Below are 21,973 nucleotides of genomic sequence, written 5' to 3'. Positions count from 1 at the left end.
TGAAGGATAATTGCCCGGGTATTTGAAGTACGGATGACTGCCTCTGGATATGGACTACGGATGTTTTCCCGGGTACCGACGGACTACGGGTGTTTACCCAGGTACTGACTGACTTCTCATGGGTGAACCGCGGTCTTTTTATACCGGCATAGAGCTTTTTCTGATCTATTGGTCTTCTATGCCAAGTGTTCCCACCTAGGAATCATATTTCTCGCTTTCCCCTATTTTGGGGAGTCAATACCCCCTTCGGTGAAGTGTGCCCGAAACTGGTGTTGATTTTCTTTACTTTCTGCAATCTATTGCGGCCGCTGACCGGGTCATCGGAGACTCGTTTATTGTCGACTTGCATTTACTTTGTCGCAATCCAACTGAGTCAACGCGGTAATGGTACCCCTTCTCCTGCTTTTAGATTCTGGTTTTGAATCTTCAAAGTCTTACGATCTCACGAAAAGGGTGTACGCAACAAAACATTTTTCAAAAGTGTGGGCGTGGCAGCTTTGGGCAGTTTGTGGGCGTGGCAACATGAATCGACAAATTTGCGCTGCGTCTATGTTCCTGAGTCTGTGTGCTTAATCTCAACTTTGTAGCTTTTGTAGTTCCTCAGATCTCAGCGTTCATACAGACGGACAGACAGACGAACAGACGGACATTGCCAGATCGACTCGGCTATTGATCCTGATCAAGAATATATATACTTTATATGGTCGGAAACGCTTCCTTCTGCCTGTAACATACTTTTCAACGAATCTAGTATACCCTTTTACTCTACTAGTAACGGGTATATATACTATTTAAAATATCTTCATTGTCCCGTGGCAAAGTTCGAAATAACTACCGCATATTTAAGAAAGTGTGCGACATAAGTACTAGACAGAGTACTATACATAAAACTATTTATTTACAATTCATTCTTGTTGGTTGGAGATAGGCGAGCTGAAGCGGAGGTCGTCGGAGTCGGTGGGAGTTGGCAGTTAAGCCAGGAAATATGCTCTTATCGATGCCTTGGCCTCTATCAAGCCTTGGGGTCGGATCCCTACGAAAACTTGGTTAGAATTGGAACTCACTATATCGCACTTGTTTACGTTTTCCACTTTCACTAAATACCCCACGGAAATTTATTGGAATACCCCACTCTGGTTATTCGGCTTCAATATTTATAATTTAATTTTATCTCTATCTTTGCATCTGCTTAATCAAACCTCATTTGAGTTGGTTCTTATTTGCTCATTTCCAATTATCAATAATATTTATAATTAATATGTATAATTTTATTTAATCTCCATCTTCGCAACTGCTTAATGGAAGTTGGTTGCGGAAATTCTGCTATCGCTTTAAGCTTTTTTGATTTGGTTCTAATTTGCCCATTTCCAATTATCAAGCCGAGATATATGTAAGTTTGGACACTACTTTGCGTTTTGTTCCGTGCCCAGCGCAAGTTTCGTCAAAACTTTTTTTACGTTGCTGTGTTTGAGGAAGTTCTTAGCAGCTTATCCGCCTACACAACTTGTAGTTGCTTCAGAATCTAATAAAGCTATGTGAATCTGTAAATACTATAGCGAAAATAAGTTTCTGTCGCTCACGACGAATCTTCCCCCAATCTTGTAGTAAGTCGTCTGGGTTTTAAATGAGTCCCGAAAAAGACGTGAATTCCACACTTTCTTTTTCTTTTTTTCGGTCAAATGTAAAAATATAAACAATTGTTGCGGGAGGCCCGGCTAACTAAACAGCTGATAGCCAATCGAGTGGCGTTGCCAGACCAACTGTGATGCCAGACTTTGTCCGTTTGGCGCAAATCGTAAAAATTCAAAATAAATCTCGTGCGAAAAGACGCTAACTAATCAAAAAAACTGCCGGAGTGATGCTCCCGGCAACAAATATCGTAAAACTTTTCTTCTTTTTGTTAAAAATTTATTCCAAACAAAAGAAAACCGTTTATATCAATAACAACAAATAATAAAAAAATGAGTCAGAAAGACCTTCGGAACCAGCGTCAACTTGAGCAAGACCAACGTCGCCTCTCTTTGCAACGAAATAACGCGTACTTATTCGTACGGTCAATCACCCTCGACCCAATCAAAAAACACAACTTACCAACAACAAGCGAGAGAGCGCGGCCTTGCTCTCCATCAACCTTTAAAAGGACCGTTGAAATGCCCGAGCAAGAGCAAGATAAAAATCATTGCTTATCAACTGGCTCTGTTACACCTGCTGTGACAAAAACAACAACTCCACCGGTAGTTCTGCTGAGCAGGCACCAAAACCAAATTCACTGAGTGCTGCACCCTCAGCAAAAAAAAGGTCCACGACCATACAGACTGGTATAGATCGATACATACAAATAAAGCGAAAACTAAGCCCGCAAAATTCTTCAATGGGTAATAAATCAAAAATAAATTATGACATAACAAGATAAAAAACTAACATGCCCAACAATGATAACCGATTTGCCATTTTGGCCGATGATTTAGACGATCTGCCAAATTCTGACAAAGACATTATGAAGACCCCTAAGCCGCCTCCAATCTACATCAGAGAACAAAGTTCCAGCGCCCTCGTAAACAAAATAATGGAGCTTATTGGGCAAGACAGTTTCCACATAATTCCCCTGACCAAGGGCAACATCCATGAAACAAAAGTGCAAGTCAAAACGGAAGTAAACTTCCATTTTTTGCAGTCCAAACTATCTGCCAGCTCTTAAATGCAATAAATAAAATTGGTCATTTCCCTTCGTTATGGAAAAATTCGATCATCATTATGATACCTAAGCCGGGAAAGGATCATACAGTTCCATCATTATACAGACCTATAAGCTTACAACCATGTATGTCAAAACTCTTCGAAAAATGTCTGCTGACCTTTGTTATACCCTATCTGCGAACTCTTAACGAAATACCGGAGCATCAATTCGGTTTCTAGGAAAAACATCGAACAATCGAAAAAGTCAATCGAATCACATCTGAAATTCGAACTGCATTCAAAAAGAGAGAGTACTGCACTGCAATTTTTCTCGACGTTGCCCAAGCATTTGACAGAGTCTGGTTAGATGGCCTAATGCATAAAATTATGTCAACACTCCCTGAATGCACCCATAAGCTTTCAAAGTCGTACCTGCACAATAGAGTGTTCTCAGTTAGATGCGGCACTGTTACGTCTGAAGACCACATCATAGAAGCTGGAGTTCCTCAAGGCAGCGTACTTGGCCCAACACTATATCTACTATATACAGCCGATATACCAACATCGAGGCAGCTAACAATATTTAGTACACTTGCCGATGACACTGCAATCCTGAGCCGCTCTAAATGTCCACGGCAAGCTACTCCACAACTTGCTCTCTACCTGGCACCTATTGAGAAATGGCTTTCTGACTGGCAAATAAAAGTCAATGAACAGAAATGTAAACACGTAACTGTTACCCTCAACAAACAGGATGGCCCTTCGCTCATACTTAATAATACTGTTATTCCAAAATCAAATGAAGTTACGTATCTAGGTATTCATCTTGACAGACGACTCACTTGGCGTTGACACATCGAGGCAAAATGAACCCACCTCAAGCTTAAAGCCAATAGTCTACATTGGCTTCTTAGTATACGCTCTCCCCTAAGACTAGAATATAAGGGCTTACTCTACAACTCCGTCCTAAAACCGACCTAGACCTATGGCTCCCAGCTATGGGGGTACGCCAGTAACAGGAGCGTAGAAATCATCCAACGAGCCAAATCGAAAATCCTGCAAACCATCACCGGCGCACCGTGGTACGTTCGAAGTGATAACTTACAGAGGGATTTATTCATACTTCCGGTCAGAGATGAAATAGGCAAACAAATGGAAAGATATCACAACAAACTACGTGCCTACCCGAACAGGCTTGCGAGAGACTTAACACGGATATCTACCCGAACCCGACTTCGTCGTAATGATATGCCAACCCAACGTTAATTATTAAGGCCATACAAACTCATATCAGTTGCAGTAGTGACTGTTAGTTCAGTACTTTTTAAGATTTGTAAACTTATTGTTAGTCTCATAATGGGAAGCTTAAACAAACAGCAACGCATAAAAAAAAAATAATAAAAAAAAAATTGTGGCTGCTAAGGACGACCAAGAGCTATAACGAATGCACAAGTCAAGTCTTTGTCGAAAAACGAAAAAGTGACAATTGGCGGGACAGACAGCCGAATGCTGCGCCCAAGCTTAATGTACATAGGTAGATAACAAGAGAAGAAGGAATGAGCGCCGTACAAATAAATTCATGCGAGAACAGCGGTTTGCACTATGGGCATTGCAACCGCTACTACTGACTACTTCGGCTTACAATATTACGAGTCTAAGATTAATCAACTGCACAGCTCGAGGTCCGGCATGAAGATTGGTTTCATGGTAATGCGAAATAATTGCCAGTCACCGGATGGGACCTTGGAAGGATTTTTGGGTGGCGGCCATCAAAGTGTAATGACGAATTCCGGAGGCGAGCGCCTACTCTAATAAGTCAAAATTGATCCAGGAACGGCGAAAGCGAGGATATGAGACTAGACGAGGAAACTCTTCCCAGCGTTTCTAGAGGAGGAGGACTGCATGTCCTCCCATAACTGCGCGCGCTGCACCAAACGCAGCTTCATCTGAGTACCCTCTTGAATGTCTGCGACGGTGAGCCCAGGATCACGAATTCCATTACAAAATTTGTAAATGTATGCAAACACTCGTTGCAGTGAGGGGTAAGAATTTGCAAATTTGGAGCTAGCAACTACATCCACACACTTCGACGAAGTTCAAGCACCGGTTTCTTAGGACAAACAGCTGATGGCCAATCTCTTTCAGGCCTCATCGGCCTCTAAACTCCTCTCATACTTAGCATACCTAATCGGCCTCTACAACTCTTCTCATACTTAGCAGACCTAATCGGCCTCTACAACTTTTCTCTCAAATAGCAGACCTAATCGGCCTCTAAACTGTTCTTATCAATAGCAGACCTAATCGGCATCTAAACTGTTCTCACCATTAGCAGACCTAATCGGCCTCGAAACTGTTCTCACCATTAGCAGTCCTAATCGGCCTCGAAACTGTTCTCACCATTGGCAGACCTAACCGGCCTCTAAACTGTTAACTGGCAGACCCGAGCGGTCTCTTCCAACTATCTCCCGTTTACAGGCAGTGGAGAAACTAGCTGCTACGTGACTCGACGACCGAGTAAGCGGCCTTCTCGGGAGTCCGTCATCCACCCGTATCCATCACAGAGCTGTACAACCCCCCAGGGAAGAGACCAGACGCGCCCGAGCCAACCAGCCGCCGATCTCGCCGAGAGGACTGCAGCCCATCTGAAGCGACTGTGAACACTTTTTTTATTCACGAATAAACCCAATTATTGTATCATTCTCTCGTCTTCTCCTCTGGGACCCGGGTCGGATTCCCTTCCAGTAACCCCACCTGAATCAAATAAATATCTGAGACGACTCCTGGCCATCCTTGAGCCATCCGAGCACTGACAGATCGTCACAAAATGTCAGCCGGATTTGACGCTGTTGGAACATAACGCCAAGCCGTGGCATCTGTCAGCTCCTGACAACCCTATTTGTCCCAAATATGTTGAACCTGACGGGCTCTTCTCGGATCCAGGAAAGTGCCACAGTCGAGTCGCACCATCAATAGTAGCGCCCTTGAAATACTTTCAAGCCAACTAATTCTCTTATGATTTTAGCCAGAAGATCCGCACCACAAAGCTGCAGCTTTGGTACTGTTATGGTCTTCAACGGAGCTATGCGCGACTTCGAACAAAGCAAATGGCTAAAACTTTGTTCCCCTTTAGAAACCACATAAACGCATGCTCCATAGGAATCAATGCTTGCATCGCAAAAACCATGCACCTCAAGGCCAGACTCTGAGCTAAACACGAACCGAGGGAAACTAACATGATTTATCATTTCAAAACTGCGACATATATTAAGCCATTTCGTGTTATGAGCTTCCAAGAAACAGCTTTTCCTTGCAGAGCTGCTGCAAAAAGATTCTACACCTTTTGATGACAGGACCGACCAGGCCGAGAGGATCGTAAAATTTAGCAATCGCAGACAAGACAAAGCGCGTGCAGGGTCTCAATGGCGACTGAAAGGCAGAGAACGAATAGCTGGTCAGATGCGGGATCCCAACCGAGGCCTAAAGTTTTTATGTGTCCTCGGCGGTCACACCCTCAAGCACAAGCGGAATGTTGGAGCACCATTTCCTTAGCTTGAGCTGGCCCTTCGCAAGAATGCCAGCCGTCTTCTAGATTATGTTGATAGCTTTCTTTACGGTGCCGGAGCCGGAGATAAGATCATCCACGTAAAAATCGCGCCTGCTCATCGATTGATAACTGCTGCATAGCCCTTACGGACAAGAAGGAGGTTGGTTTGCTGGCGTAAGTAACTGTGTCGAGTTTGTATACTTGAAGGTCATCGACCGGGACTCCCTCCACACAATGCACTCCTATCTTCCTGCGAGACCCTTACACATCGGTACATTTTACATTTGTCTCCTGTAACGGCAACTGGGTGTGCGCGAAATCGAATTAGGATGTAAAATAGCTTGAGCTGGATGACCGGGCCAGCCATTGACACATCGTTAAACGAGTAATCAGTGGAACTGGCAGCTGATCCGTCACAGACAACGCGAAGCTTGGTAGTAGAGCTATCCTCCATGACGCAGTGATGTGGCAAAAAATATCGGCATGAGCTGACCTCGGAAGCAGGCACAGGCGAGATATGTCCCAGATAACAATATTCCTTCATGAACGCCGCATATTTAACCTTCAAGCCAGGGTGCTTTGTAAGATTCCTTTCCAGCGACAAGAATCTCCGCACAGCCTGAGGATAGGAATCTCCCAGAGAATCCAAATGGAGTTTTAGCGGCAATCGTACTGAGTAATCGCCAATCTAGCACCTCCCTAATGGCTTGAACTATTGGGCCGGGACAATTTTCTACCTCCCAAAAGCGCTGCAGAAGCGAATCAAGTCCGACATCAATGCTGTTTTCCTCGCTGGCTAGGGAAGGAACGCGTGACGCTATTAAGGCGCTACCGCAAGGGAGCGCGCAGCCTCCAAACAGAACCCAGCCCAGACGATTTTTTGGAAGCAGTAGCAGTCCTGGCAAACACTTTATCTGACCTACGCACAGCAGCTCATAAAACAGGCTAGCTCCTATTAACAGATCAACACGCTGAGCTTTATGAAATAACGGGTTTTCCAGACCCCAATGTTCACATTAAAGATTGGCTGGCGATCCGTGAAATTGGGAACGATAACTGCTGTTATGCTCGTTGAGAAATTCGAAGTAACAGACCGCATCGCAGTTCCTACCGAGAATCCATCAGTCGTGAAATTGGAATCCCCAATTCCAGTGACGAAGCCAGACGACCTCGACCTCTTAAGTTGCAGGTGATTTGCAAACCGACAGGTGACCAAGTGCAGTTGAGAGCCAGAATCGTACAAGGCCCTGCAGGGAACGGACGGTCCCGACCGATTCTGACTAGAACGGTTGCAGTGGCTAGCAGCACAAGGTCCCTACCGAAATCCTGGGCAATTAGAGTAGAAGAAGTCGAAAGCGGGGTAAAAAGGCTCAGTGTGGGAACTTGAAGACACCGGAACATGTGGCTGGGGAGAAGGCGAACCATCTAGATGAAGCAGCGTGTGATGCGTGATTCCACAGGTAGCAGCCGCGGCAGCGGCTCGAGCTGCATTGCCGTAGCTGATAACCTGCCTTTAGGCAATTAAGGCAAAGTGCTAGTCTCTTTGCCTCGCGCAGACGATCTACTGGCGCTAATTCTCTAAATTGCGGGCAATAATATATGGCATGCCCTGTGTGGGAACCTGTACCAAACAGCGACGCTACTAAAACAAGCAGCGACGTCACAGACGCGGGAGCGGGATGAGTGGGCAGCGAGAGAGGGAGAGTCAGTCAATTGTGAACCACCGGATTGATAAGTCGTATTACCGAAGAACGAATAAAACAGATCAATAACAGAAGCTCAGCGTGTATCAATTGTGTATTTTCGGGGTCTTTACATTGGCGACGAGGTAAATTATAACTATTATAAACGTCGTGTGCTAAATAAATAACAGGCAAATAAATGAAAATAGCAAACAGTGTAAACAGCAAGCGCATACGACTCCTGTAAAAATACTCTTGTTGGTGGTTAAAATCCAACTATATACACATACATATATGGAAAACAGAAATTATATATATATGTGTTCACAAAAGTGTACAGTCGGAGGAACAACAAATTGAAATCTAAAGTCCAATATAAAATAAGTGCATGCAAAAGAAAAAGGAAAAGAAACGAAGGATCAAAATAACGGGGGAATAGAAGCTAATTCAAGAGAGAGTGAGATCTCTCGACAAGCTGCGGTTACGAAAGGCTGAGTCAAGAGAGAGAGATCTCTTGACAAGCTTTAATGACAAAAGGCTGCGTAAAGAGAGTTCACTTTACAAGCTGTGTTGATGAAAAAAAAAAGAGGCCGCGTAAGAGAGAATTCTCTTTTACAAGCTGTTAGAAAAGAGGCTGTGCAGAAGAGGTTATTACTGCAAGCTGGAAGGCTGCGTAAAGTTATCTTTACAAGCTGAACTAATGAAAAACCGGGCAAGAGAGAATTTCTCCCTGCAAGCTGTTGAAAATAAAAGGCTGTGCGCGTGAAGAGAATTCTCTTGGCAAGCGGTGATATATTCAGAAACTATAAATGGCTGAGTAACTTATATTATATTATATATGTATATGTACATATAAGTTATACAAGCCAAAGCTAGAAAAATAATGTTGGTCTTAGAAGGGAAAAATGTAATTATATATAACGGGTGTTTTTTTTAGAGGTATAGAACTTTAAGTTGGCATTACTGTTCAAGATGGCGACCGATTTAACAGCTGTCAAGTGATTTATTCTCAGTTTGGTTTGGCAATTCGTCATGAATAGACTCACGCCTGAACAACGCTTGCAAATAGTGCAATTTTATTTCGAAAATAATGGTTCTGTGCGGAATACGTATCGTTACAGTCAATGGTGATCGGTATAGAGCCATGATTACTAACTTTTTCATTCCTGAATTGAACGACCATAATGTCCAGGAGCGGTGGTTCCAACAAGACGGCGCAACGTGTCACACAGCTCGTGCCACAATCGATTTATTGAAAGACACGTTTGGTGACCGATATACGGCCAAATATGTTGGAAAAAGTCATTGCAAATTGGACGTCCAGATTGGACTACATCCGAGCCAGCCGTGGCGGTCATATGCCAGAAATCATATTTAAAATGTAATGCCACAAGATTATCTTTCATGTCAATAAAATTCATGTCAATCGAATAATCCATCGTTGTTTTATTGCAATTTAAAGTTCTATACCTCTAAAAAAAACACCCTATACATGCAAAAGAAAATGAAAAGAAACGAAGAAACCAAATAACGGTGAAAGGAAGCTGAGTCAAGAGAGAGTGAGATCTCTTGACAAGCTGCAATTACGAACAGCTGAGTCAAGAGAGAAAGAGAGATCTCTTGACAAGCTGCAATGACAAAAGGCTGCGTAAAGAGAGTCCACTTTACAAGCTGTATTAATGATAAAGGGCCGAGCAAAAGAGAATTATCTTTTGCAAGCTATTAGAAATAGGCTGTGCAGAAGAGTGTTACTGCTGCAAGCTGCAAGGCTGCGTAAAGTTATCTTTACAAGCCGTACTAATGAAAGGCTCTCTTTGCAAGCTGTTGAAAATAAAAGGCTGTGCGCGTGAAGAGAATTCTCTTGGCAAGCTGTGTTCACTTGACATATTTAGAAAATATAAATGGCCGAGTAACTTATACATATACATATGCTTATAAATGATACAAGCCAAAGCTACATAGATCAACAAAATGTTGGTCCTAGAAAGGGAAAAATTAATTATATATACATTATCTTTTGAATTTTAGATTGCAAATGAAACATGGCTGAGCACAATTTGAAACCATTCTTATGTGAAGGCCTAGAGAAATCAATTCTGCGAACCGAATGGGGAAAATGGTTACGAGCGTTTGATATATTTCTCGAAGTCGAGAACGTAACATCGAAAAGGCAAAAGAGGAATAAATACATACATATAAATACATATTGGAGGAGTGCAATTGCAGACTGTTGCGTTTTCCTTGCCAGATGCTATCGTTGATGGAGCAGAGGACATTGATGTGTTTCAGATTTTAATTGACAAGCTCTACATTTGGGAGGAATTTATTTCGCAGCTTGGCTCCGTTAGAAAATGAAGATTTCAAAATTTGTTTTCCGGTTACGCCAACAAATGTATAAATGCTCATTTGGAGAATCTAAAACCGATATAGAGCAGATTTGCCTCAAAGATAAAATAATTGACTCGTGGGCCTCTATAGAGTTAAAGAAAAATCTTCTGGCCAAAGAATATTCACTAGATGAAATAATTGAAACATGCCAAGTGAAAGAGCAGATTAATAAACAATCTGAGGTAATGGTGTCGAAATCCGATGTCGAAGCAATTCGAAAAATTTCTACTCGGAAGACAAAGCCCCAAGGTGAATGTTCAAGATGCGGACGCTTTGGTCACGCCAGAAAATTCCCCTAGTTATTGACTCAGGATCAAGATTCAACCTCATCAGCAGCTCGGATTGGCAACTGCTACAAAAGAAAGGCACTATAATATTAAATGAAAGATCACATTCTGAAAAACAGTTTCGAGGCTATGCTTCTGAACAATTGCTTGAGGTAATTCGTGTTTTTGAGGCACCCATTTCGGCTGGAAGAGATAATGAAGTGATTGCGACATTTTACGTTATAAAAAATGGTCGACAATCATTATTGGGGCGAGACACAGCTATAAAACTCAATGTCCTTCGCTTGGGTTTGAATGTCAACCACATTGAAGAGCCTACACCGTTCCCGAAGTGGAAAGGCGTCAAAGTAAAGCTGTGCATAGATCCCGAGATTAGACCAGTGCAACAGCCGGTAAGAAGAATTCCGGTAGCTTTAGAGGAGAAAGTTCATGCTAAGCCGGAGGAAGCCCTTAAACGTGACATAATCGAACCAGTTATGGGTCCAAGTTCATGGATCTCTCCCATCGTACTGGCATTTAAAGAGAATGGAGACATTCGGATATGCGTGGATATGCGATTGGCAAATAGGGCAATTCAGCGAGAGAACTACCCTTTTACCCATTTTTGAATCCTTTATGACAAAGTTAAAAGACGCAAAGTTCTTCTCCCGCCTTGATCTTAATGATGCCTATCACCAATTGGAATTGGAAGAGTCTAGTAGGGGGATTACTACGTTTATAACTTTAAAGGGGCTCTTCCGATATCAACGATTGATGTTTGGGGTGAATTCAGCTCCTGAGATTTTTCAGCGCCGGCTGGAACAACTGTTAGCTGCATTTCCGAATGCCATGAATTACATCGATGACGTGATAATTTTTGGTGCCAATGAACACGAACATGACGAAACAGTAAAATCAGTTTGCAAAGTCTTAAACGACAATAATGTTTTATTAAACAAACAAAAGTGCATTTGGAAAACAAACAGGCTAAAATTCTTGGGGCACATTTTGTCCGACTCGGGAATCGAAGTTGACCCCGAGAAGATAGAGGTTATTAAGTCTTTTAGAGCCCCCAAAACTAAGGAAGAAACCCGCAGTTTTCTCGGCCTCATTACATATGTGGGAAAATTTATTCCTGATTTGGCCGATAACACGGAGCCCCTACGCCTATTATTACGAAAAGAGCATATTTCAATGGGGCAACCACCGAGGAAAAGGCTTTTCAAAAGTTGAAGTGTCATTTAGCACATGTTCCTAATCTTGCTTATTTTAATCCAAAGAACCGCACCCGCTTAATAGCGGACGCAAGTCCTGTAGCTCTTGGATCGGTCCTTCTGCAGTTTGATGGTAAAGGCGATCCGTTGATTATATCATTTGCCAGCAAAGCCCTGTCTGAGGTTGAAAGGCGCTACTCTCAAACGGAGAAAGAGAGTTTAGCACTTGTCTGGGCAGTAGAGAAATTCTACTATTACCTAGCTGGTCTACACTTCGAGCTGGTAACAGATCATAAGCCCTTAGAGGCTATCTTCAAACCGACATCGAAGCCCCCGGCTCGTATTGAGAGATGGTTACTACGCCTTCAATCATACCGTTTTAAAGTAATCTATAAAACCGGAAAAGAAAAAATATCTCTTATATATTGTCTCGACTTTGCCAATCATCATCAAGTCCAACTACCAACAGAATGGAGTACAGCATCCTGCGGGTAGTGGAAAGCGCTATTCCCAAGTCAATGACCATCTCCGAGATCGCTGAATCGTCATTGCGAGACGAAGAAGTTGTCGATGCAATACACAGTCTAGAGAATAACTCTTGGGAACGAGAAAAATCAACAAAATTACATCCATTTCGATTTGAACTGTCGACCATAGGACCTCTCCTGCTAAGAGGAAACCGCATTGTGATCCCAACAAACCTTCGCAAACGGGTACTTGAATTGGCACATGAAGGACACCCAGGAGAATCAGCTATGAAACGCCGCCTAAGATCCAAGGTATGGTGGCCGTTGATCGACAGAGATGCGGAAGAATTTGTTAAAAAAATTGCAGAGACTGCCTCCTGGTATCCCAGTCAATAAGACCAGCCCCGATGGACAGGAATCCATTTCCTACGGGACCGTGGATATGGGTTGCGTCAGATCTGTTGGGACTCCTGCCTAACAATGAATTCATCTTTGTTTTTATAGACTATTTTTCTCGCTATATGGAGTTTAAGTTTTTGCGGTCGATCTCATCGAGCACTTTGATTGGAATCATGAAAGAAATATTCTGTAGATTGGGCTATCCAAAATACTTACGTACCGACAATGGAAGGCAATACATAAGCGATGAATTTTCCGAATATTGCAAGACATGCGGCATATAACAAGTAAAAACCCCACCATACTGGCCTCAGGCTAATGGGGAGGTAGAAAACATGAATAAATCCTTAGTCAAACGACTAAAAATTGCCTACTCAAATTCAAAAAACTATAAGGAGGAGATACAAAACTTTGTTCTAATGCATAATGTGACTCCCCATGGAACCACAGGGATAGCCCCAACCCAATTAATGTTTAATAGGATAATACGCGACAAATTACCAGGGATAGAAGAATTAAATGAACAGTTCACAGATTCTGCGGAAAGAGATAGAGATATCATCCAAAAAGAAAAAGGGAAGGAAGCAGCAGATAAAAAGAGAGGAGCTAAGAATATCGATATTAAGATTGGCGATAAAGTGTTGGTACGAAACGTAGTTTTTCCAAATAAACTAACGCCGACTTTTGACCCAACTGAGTTCGAGGTATTAGAGAGACATAAAAACATAGTGAACATAATGAACATAATGAGGAACGTTGCGCACTTAAAGAAGATAACAGGCGACGTATATGTCCCACCAGCGCCCGAGTCGGGTACTCTCCAAACTATTCCAGCACCGTTTCAGGAGGCCCTAGAAGACCAGCCGTCGGAAGTACCTGCTCAACACTCTCCTCCGAAGGTGAAACCCCTGAAACTCCGTCTCATAAATAAAGGAGGGATGTGGGAACCTGTACCAAACAGCGACGCTACTGGAACAAGCAGCGACGTCACAGACGCGGGAGCGGGATGAGTGGGCAGCGAGAGAGGGAGCGTCAGTCAATTGTGAACCACCGGATTGATAAGTCGTATTACCGAAGAACGAATAAAACAGATCAATAACAGAAGCTCAGCGTGTATCAATTGTGTATTTTCGGGGTCTTTACACCCTGCATTATGGCAAAGCATGCAACCGAGAGAATTTTGGGTGGTAGCAACTAGCGTCTAACGATTTCTGCCCATCTGAACGCCTGGCGCAATCCACGGCCTCCAAAGTCATACATCGCTGCTCCAGCAACGCAGCCATCGATTCCCACGACGGAATAGGGTTGACAAAGACCGGATCCTCCAAGCGCTCCTCCCACTTAGCTTGGCTCGCCGCATCCAGCTTTTGCAGCAGCACTTGCACTATGATGCAGCCAGCGATTTGCTCAGTGGTGCCCAAACCTTTCAACGCACGAATGTGAGCGTTAAACTTGTCCGACAATTCCCGAAGCGATGACACCCAGATTCTCGGTGATGTGTGCCTGAAACACGAGACGCCGATTATCAAACCTTTTTTGAAGCAACTCTAAAGCCGCTTCGTAATTGCCGTTTGAGATCTCCAATGATCGGATAGTTTCCAGCGCCGAATCCCTCAAACATGACCGCAGATGCTGAAATTTCTTAATGTTGGAGAGGTCCGGATGGCTGTCGATTATGCTCGTGAACACGGAGTAAAAATCCGCCCAGTTTGCGTAGCATCCGCAAAACTGGCAGGTGCACAGGCGGCAACGGCATCGGCCTCGGCTGCGTCTGATGACCACTACACTGGTAGGGCACAATACCTTCCGCGTGCATTAATTTATGCATGCTAATTAACACGATCACGTCGGGGTCACCAAATGTTTAGCTATTGAGCTTTTCACGAGTCTAAGATTAATCCAATGCACATTTTTTGCGGCGGCATGACTTAACACGCTTATTATTGTACTTTTGAAATTCACTTGTTTTATTAGTTGTATTTGAATTAGCAACTTCTGATTCTACGGATGTATCTCCTTGCTGCTTAGAGAAACATCATTTTGTCGGTTTCCCGGTTTGCAGTTTGGAGAAGTCGGCATGAATCTTGCTTTAAGTCCGCAACCATAACATAATATAATTATTTTTTCCATACGATCATCAAATCCCTGGCCATGTTTGTCAGAATTCCAATAAGTAGAGTTTCGACGAAGAATTTGATGTACATTTTCATCTACTCCTACTAAACCTGTCTCTTCTGCTTTGGTAGTTTGGAAGTTTTGCTCTGCTTAGGATTTTAAAATGCACAAACTCATGATGAAAGCTAGGCTTCGAAATTTTAACCAATAACTCAATTAATTGTGCCGAAATTCGGAAACTCTAATTTGCAGTCTATCCAACCGTTTCAGTGTTTCCTGAAAATCTTCAAATGCTTCATTTTCTCCTTGCTTTCGTTTTTGGTTTCCCTCCCAAATATCATAATTTGCCTCTATATATCTTCCTAACTTCGCCAATAAATGTGCTCCAATCGAAATTCGGGTTGTTTCGATGAAACTTCCAAACCAATCGCTAGCTTTTCCTGCTAACAGAAGATACAAATGGACACATAGAAGTCCATAATCATTACCTAGATTTCGCTTGGTAAGTGAGCATATCCTGTAAATCAATTTATCTATCCAGATGCTTGCTTTGCTACCATCTAACTTATCATTTTTGAAAAATTCTCATACTTTTCCCGGTCTAACATATGAGCTTTCATTGCTCCTGTATGTAAAACTAGATCTAGATTGAACAAAAAAACAAGAGAGAACGCTATAGTCGAGTTCCGCGACTATCTGATACCCGTCAGCTAGTGGATGTGCGAAGGAGAGTCTTCAACACTGGCAGTTTTTAGCGGTTTGTGGGCGTTAGAGTGGGCGTGGCAAAAAGTTTTTTGGCAAATCGATAGAAATTTACAAGACTAATAAATAAATATCAAAATATTTTGCAAAAGTGTGTGCGTGGCAGCTTTGGGCGGCTTGTGGGCGTTAGAGTGGGCCTGGCAAAAAGTTTTTTGGCAAATCGATAAAAATTTACAAAACCAATACAAAAATTAAAAAATATCAAAACATTTCTTAAAAGCCGTAAAGTTACACTCGAAAAAATAGTCGCCACAGTCGACAAAAACAAAACGTGGCGTGGCAACAAAACCAGTCAACTGCAGCATCGCTTGTATGCGTTATCATCCTTATATTTTAACATTCGTCGTTCCTGCCGGCCAAAGTTATGTTCAGTAAAGAATTTTCATAAGGGCTCAGTGTATAACAAAATGCAATGCTTGATGGTCGATTATGACTGAGATTGTAATGTAAAGGTTCTTATCGATCAATGGGTGGGTTGCCAGCCAGATTTAAAAATATTTAAGTCTTCCTCAAAATCGGCACCAGCGCTTGGTAATGAGGCCTCCATCACATGCAGCAACTGGGTGAGCCATTTTTTTGAAAGTATTACTTTGTTGACATATTTAAATGTTTTTGTTTTTTAAAAAACAAAAGAAAAAGCATATGAACAGAACAAGCTAAAAGCTCATTTATGGTTAATACAAACAGTAAACCTTTACAGCTTTAGTCGATGATTTCTCATCGATGTTATGCATTATCTTTATAATTTTCTTTTAGTACCAATTAATCAAATATAATTTAGAAGCTGTATATATTATTAATCCTAGTTTAAAGCGTAATTTTTAATTCATATTTGAGTACACTCAAATTATCAACACGTAGAGCTAATGCGAAACTTAATATGGGGTATAATTGCATAGGATTTAAGTCGCAATCATACTTTAGTTTTAGTTTAAGAGACAAAGCCTAGCAATTAATATTAGAAAGTGAAGAAAACAATGTATTTAATGAATTCACTAAATCTTGTAATGCAGTATATGAAAGATACAATGGAGGTTAGATCCCTGAAAGTATTTGAATACGGAGCCTTCGTTTTGGGCATTAGAAGTCTCATGGCAGGGTGGGTACAGAGCCATACTTCAATCAACATCGTAGCAGTACTTCGATGAGTAGAACTATATACGTTCGGAATTGAGATTTGTTTTTTTTTTTCTTTCGTCTTCTTCCTTGCGTTTGTAGATCCACCACCTTATTTTCGAATGCTGTGTGGTTTCGTTGATGCTTTTGATTCCTGGATTTCTTTCAAAGAAAATACTTATATGTGGTAAAAGATTTAGTGTTTGGACATAGCAAAGAATTCCCCTCCATCTTATTTGCTAGCAAATGTAGAAGGAATCTAACGGACGTGGCTATTTACTATATGAATTTATCCCCTGAGTCAATTGTATGTTAAATGTATACGCCTCTTTCTTCTACATTTTTGTCTAAATTCTAAGAATAACGGTTTTGATCGGAATCGTTCCTGCTCAGATCTCTATTTGGTTGGTTATTGCCTGGTGTGGAATTTGTTTGTGTGTATTGAGGTAATTGCAAGTTGTCCAAATGAATTTTAATTTATGTTTAATTTGTGTAAGAGGTAAGATTATCCAGAAGCTGCCTAACAGTAAACTTTAAAAAGTTTATCAACTCTGGTTGAGCACTAAAAGCCATACTGGAAGTCGTTGGAGGTTCTGATAAAATCCTATCCGTGTTTATTCTGTACGTATTTCTTGTAGAGCGTCTACAAGGTCATATCATTATTATCCTGATATTCGCTTACGCTGGATGTGCCAGCTGATGCGGCCTTTAATTCAGCGGACAAAATGTTATTACAATAAGATAAATTCGATTCGTTGCAATCTGCATTGCAGGCAATATGCCTGCACGGGCTTGCTGCTGAGAAACTGTTGGTGCTAAGATTTCTTTACAAAGAGCACAGCTATTTTAAATGACTTGTGACACTTCAACTGCCATATGCGGACTAATGGAAGTGTAAGTATAATGAATTCCAAGAAAATCAAATTGGAAACAGTTGAGCTAAGAAACGTATGGTGATGAGCTTCTGTGGATTAGAAACAGTTGCACTTGTTCGATCAACTATTTTTCAAATTAAATCGCATGTTACTAAATTTCACTATCTCTTCCAAATTTATGCTCTCAATCCAATTTACTAATTTATTGAAATTAGTTCTTTTATATCTTAGCTGTGGGTGAATCAGTCTAGAGCTTAGTGTGCTATAACAAGTTAAGGTGTGGTGTCTAACTAACCGGTCTTTTAATAGTGGGTGATAATTACTACTAAAGAGGACCTTGTACATCTTTCGCTAGGGATGCGCACTCTTGCTAGGCTCGGGTCTAGCTCGCCGTAGGTCGGGGTTCTTATAGCTTAAAATAATACGAATCTCTACTACATTTAAAAATTACCTATTATTCAAAACAATAATAAAAGCTGGAATATTAATAAATTAAAGAAATGGATCTATATTGATTCTACGGATTAACGCAGACACGTGTGAAGTAAGCTACAGATTCTGATAGTTATTGGGAATTTTTAATGTTGATAATTCCCTAAGTCTTTACCCTCCCTACCATGACAATGCTATTTAAAATATCTACATAGTCCCGTGGCTAACTTTAAAAAAACTGTACCGCATATCTAAGAACGAGTTCGATATAAGTAAATCACAGAACATTAAAACTATTTATTCACAATTCATTATTTTCAATGTATATTCAATTATAATTCCATTTATATAAATTTACTTTCAGTTGCTCCATTAAATTCTCATTTACTAACTCTTCATTTTCATTTATATTTAGTAAAATGTAAGTAATAAGTATTTGAATATTAATTGGAAAATATAGTTATATGATTTTAAATGTATGCAGACATAATTTTTAAATTGGACGATTTATTGTTGTTTATTTATTGTTGTTTTTTTTGTATTACTCACGACCCTAAAATTACCACTCCATGGCCAGTTCGCATCCGGAAAGTTGTGTAACTTGTTGGCTGGAGAATATGTTGCACCTTGGCCGCTGCCTGAAGCGAAACTGGGTCCAAAGGACGAGCAAATGCGGTGGTCGGCGGAGTTGGTGGTAGATGGCGGAAAAGCCAGAAAATATGCCCTTATCAAGGCCTTGGCATAGTAGACCGATGTCCGGTGTAGCTGATGTAGGTCTAAGCCGTTATAAGAAGACCTCAGCCCACCGATAAAGTATTCAATTTTCGAGATTTCATCCTCGAGATACTATTCTCGGGAGGTCAATTCTCGGGCGCTATCATACTCAAGTGAAGACCGTCTTAAGCGCCAAGAACTTTGGTCCAAAGTGGAGCGAAGATCCAATTCTGCGCAAAGCCCCAGGATACCAGGACTAAGACTGGAACGATCAAAGGGCGGCAAAAGGAATATTCTTGAAGGAAAAACTACAATCATACCGGCTGCGCCAAAAGATATATAAGAAGACTTGAGATGGGCGGCAAGGCATCCGAAAATACCGCCAATGTGATCAATGTGAAGTCATCGACCACAATAATGAGATCCTAAGCGTACAACATACACTTGAGTTCATCGCAGTGTGGTTACTGTTGTTGGCAATATTGAAACAAGTAAGAATCTACAAGCGATCAGTGCATCCGCGTCGGGACCATCACCATACTTTGGAATGAATCGTATCCAGTATCCCGAAAGCCTAATGGTGCATAGCGTGGTAAACGGAGCAGATAAGAGCAGTGTAGCTAGCAAAACAATCCGTCAATTAAAACTCACTTGCCTACAGCCGAACATAAAATAAATGCCGGCAAAACAAATAAACAAAGAATAAGTGAATAGTTGATGTCATAGCGGAGAGCTAGTGGACCCGTTCAAGAGGGGCTCCTGCAAAGTTTTGTCTCGACACTGTGCAGTCGGCATCATCGCGTTGGAATAGTGAGGAGCGTGCCTTTGCCGTTGAGGCCTTCTTTTCAGCGTGCATTTCGGAATCGCTTTAATTCAGCCCCGTTGGCTACCGTCCCAGACCGCAAATCAATTGTTACATGGGTCACTACATTCAGGCAAACTTCAAGTGCGACAAAACGAAAAACTGGAGTCCCTCAACCTGTTAGATCACCTGAGAACATTGAAGCAGTGAGAGCGTCAATATTGCGATCTCCACAGCGTTCTGCGCGCAAATACACATCTGCCCTTGGACTATCCGATAGTTCTGTGAGAAGAATTCTTTATGATGATCTTCAATTTCATCCGTATTAGATGGCGATAGTGCAGGAACTTTTAGAACGTGACTTCAATTCTCGGATGAACTCGTGTGAGCTATGCTAACAAGAGTCACGACAAACGCCAAAAATCGGTTTACGCAATGTATGGAGAATGGGGGACGTCACCTATCAGATTTCATCTTCAAAAAATATAAATAAAAACTTTAGACATGTACCAACATTATAAAAATAAATAAATATTTTCCGATACCTAAAATAGTTTTCATTGAGTTCGAAAAAAATATAAATTATGCTGCCGCACCCCGCATATACGTTAACAACTAATAGAGTTTACGTTTATAATGCCCTAGCAACTAAGTAGCTTCATATAAATAATGCTGATGCGCTGATGCTCCGCGCTTAGAACGGTCAGCAGCGGCAATCGGACACCCAGTACCCGGGGTACCGAATTGCGCTTCATAAATGCTGCTGCTGAGGACATCTTAGCAGGAGAAAAAAGCTTATTGGCGCCCGACGATTATTTAGAACATAGTATCTTAACAGGGTAGTTAAGAAGAGAAACCATGTAAGTTTGATAAATGAATTCAATTTGGCATTTTTCCATTGCATAATTATACCAAGAGTAAATTCTACATCAAACCCTAAGTTACTGTGAGCTATTGCTTCCCAAAGGAATAAATTATAAATAATAAACAAGAGAAAATTATTCCTTTTCTTTTGAGTGAAGAGTTTTTTCGTCGACTTCTATTTCTCGCGCACGTAAATAGCGCCGCCTCGCGAAAACCGATCAACTGTGATCGGAAAGTATAAAGTGTGCGGTTCCAACCAATGGTCAATGAGTTTGGCAGGTGCATATAGAGATATCAAGGTCGAGAGCGATAGTGACGACGAGTGGGGATTGGAATCGGAAAGTTTTCCAGTTACAGGCATTTATATCTGGAGCTGTTAGCCAGGCTTTAGCCCAGCAGGAAACTAGATTGAGGCGTTCCAGTCACAATTGGACGAGATGAAACAACAAATGCAAAACTTCCGCATGGAAGCACCACAAGTGGAAGCTTACCAGAAAATAACCGTAGACTCAAGCATTCGGTGTGAAGTCAAGCTTGACATCGTTAAGACCATGCCAGATTTTACGGGAGAACAGGATGACTATGTGTCATGGCGGCAGTCGGCCCTAGATGCATACGAGATCTTCAAACCGTATCACGGTAGCAAGGCACACTACCAGGCAGTGTCGATTATCAGAAAAAAAATCAGGGGATCGGCAAAAGGGCTACTGAGTGCGCATAACACAGTCCTAAATTTCGATGCCATTATTGCTCGTTTAGACTGCACTTACGCAGACAAAACGTCGTAGCGTGTCCTTAGACAGGGACTTGAAACAGTTAGGCAAGAAGAACTTATCCTAATGACATACTACGACGACGTAGAAAACCGATTTACGTTAATAACGAATAAGATCGTTATGACAAACGAACCGGGCAGTGCCATTCTGTTTAATAATGAAGTTAGAGAGGATGCTCTCCATGCATTTATTGCTGGCCTTAGAAAACCCTTGAGGGCCATAGTCTTGCCAGCGCAGCCCAAGCATTTGCCCTCAGTTTTGGCTTTAGCTGGGGAATCCGAGGCCACCATAGAGCGCACAACCTTTGCTGCTACATATGCAAAGGCTGTGAAGGACAAGGCAGTCACCTATGAGCATGAAAGAACCAAAACCGATCAAGGGAGCCGCAGGGAAAACATAGCAGGGCCGAAGATGGCCAAGGGAAGATCCCCAGTTTTACAAAAAACAGAATAGGCCCCAACAAAATAGTTCTGCCCAGAACGCGGGCAGCTATAGTAATCAGTCGCCTGAGCCAATGGAATCAGACTCTGCGGTACCTCAACATAGGCACCCGACTTCTTTTGAAAGCGGTCAGCCTACAAATACCAAGGCCGAAAGTGTTTGGGGCCACAAAAGATTTGGCTCCGCACGTATGACCGGTCAAAGGCGTCAGAGGTTGCAGAACACTAGCAACAGGCTGACGATAAAAATGACAGCGAATATGAGGGCGCGGCCGCAGCGGCCGTGACCGAGATAGACAATGAGTCTGACGAAGATGATCGGATCAATTTTGTAGGGAGACAACTAAAAATTATAATAGACACAGGGGCGACAAGGAGCAAGGCCGTAAAGGAGCTTAAAAATATGGTGCCGGTCGAGTCCCCTTTCACAGTTAGTTCCAT

The 21,973-nt window shown here is 42.0% G+C and overlaps 1 protein-coding gene across 1 annotated transcript; it reads left to right on the top strand.

Moving 5' to 3' along the window:
• The first annotated feature begins 2,422 nt into the window (after nt 1-2,422).
• LOC122756488 (uncharacterized protein K02A2.6-like) lies at nt 2,423-12,633 on the top strand. The gene is made up of 5 exons (XM_044006310.1): nt 2,423-2,653; nt 10,697-11,122; nt 11,202-11,465; nt 11,837-12,123; nt 12,225-12,633. The coding sequence occupies exons 1-5, from the start codon at nt 2,423-2,425 to the stop codon at nt 12,631-12,633; spliced, it is 1,617 nt and encodes a 538-aa protein (XP_043862245.1).
• The last annotated feature ends 9,340 nt before the right edge of the window (nt 12,634-21,973 follow it).

This window comes from Drosophila santomea, chromosome 2L, assembly GCF_016746245.2.
Source record: "Drosophila santomea strain STO CAGO 1482 chromosome 2L, Prin_Dsan_1.1, whole genome shotgun sequence".
Lineage (NCBI taxonomy): Eukaryota > Metazoa > Arthropoda > Insecta > Diptera > Drosophilidae > Drosophila > Drosophila santomea.
Note: the sequence above shows the minus strand (reverse complement) of the source record. Positions and strands in the feature narration are given on the sequence as shown.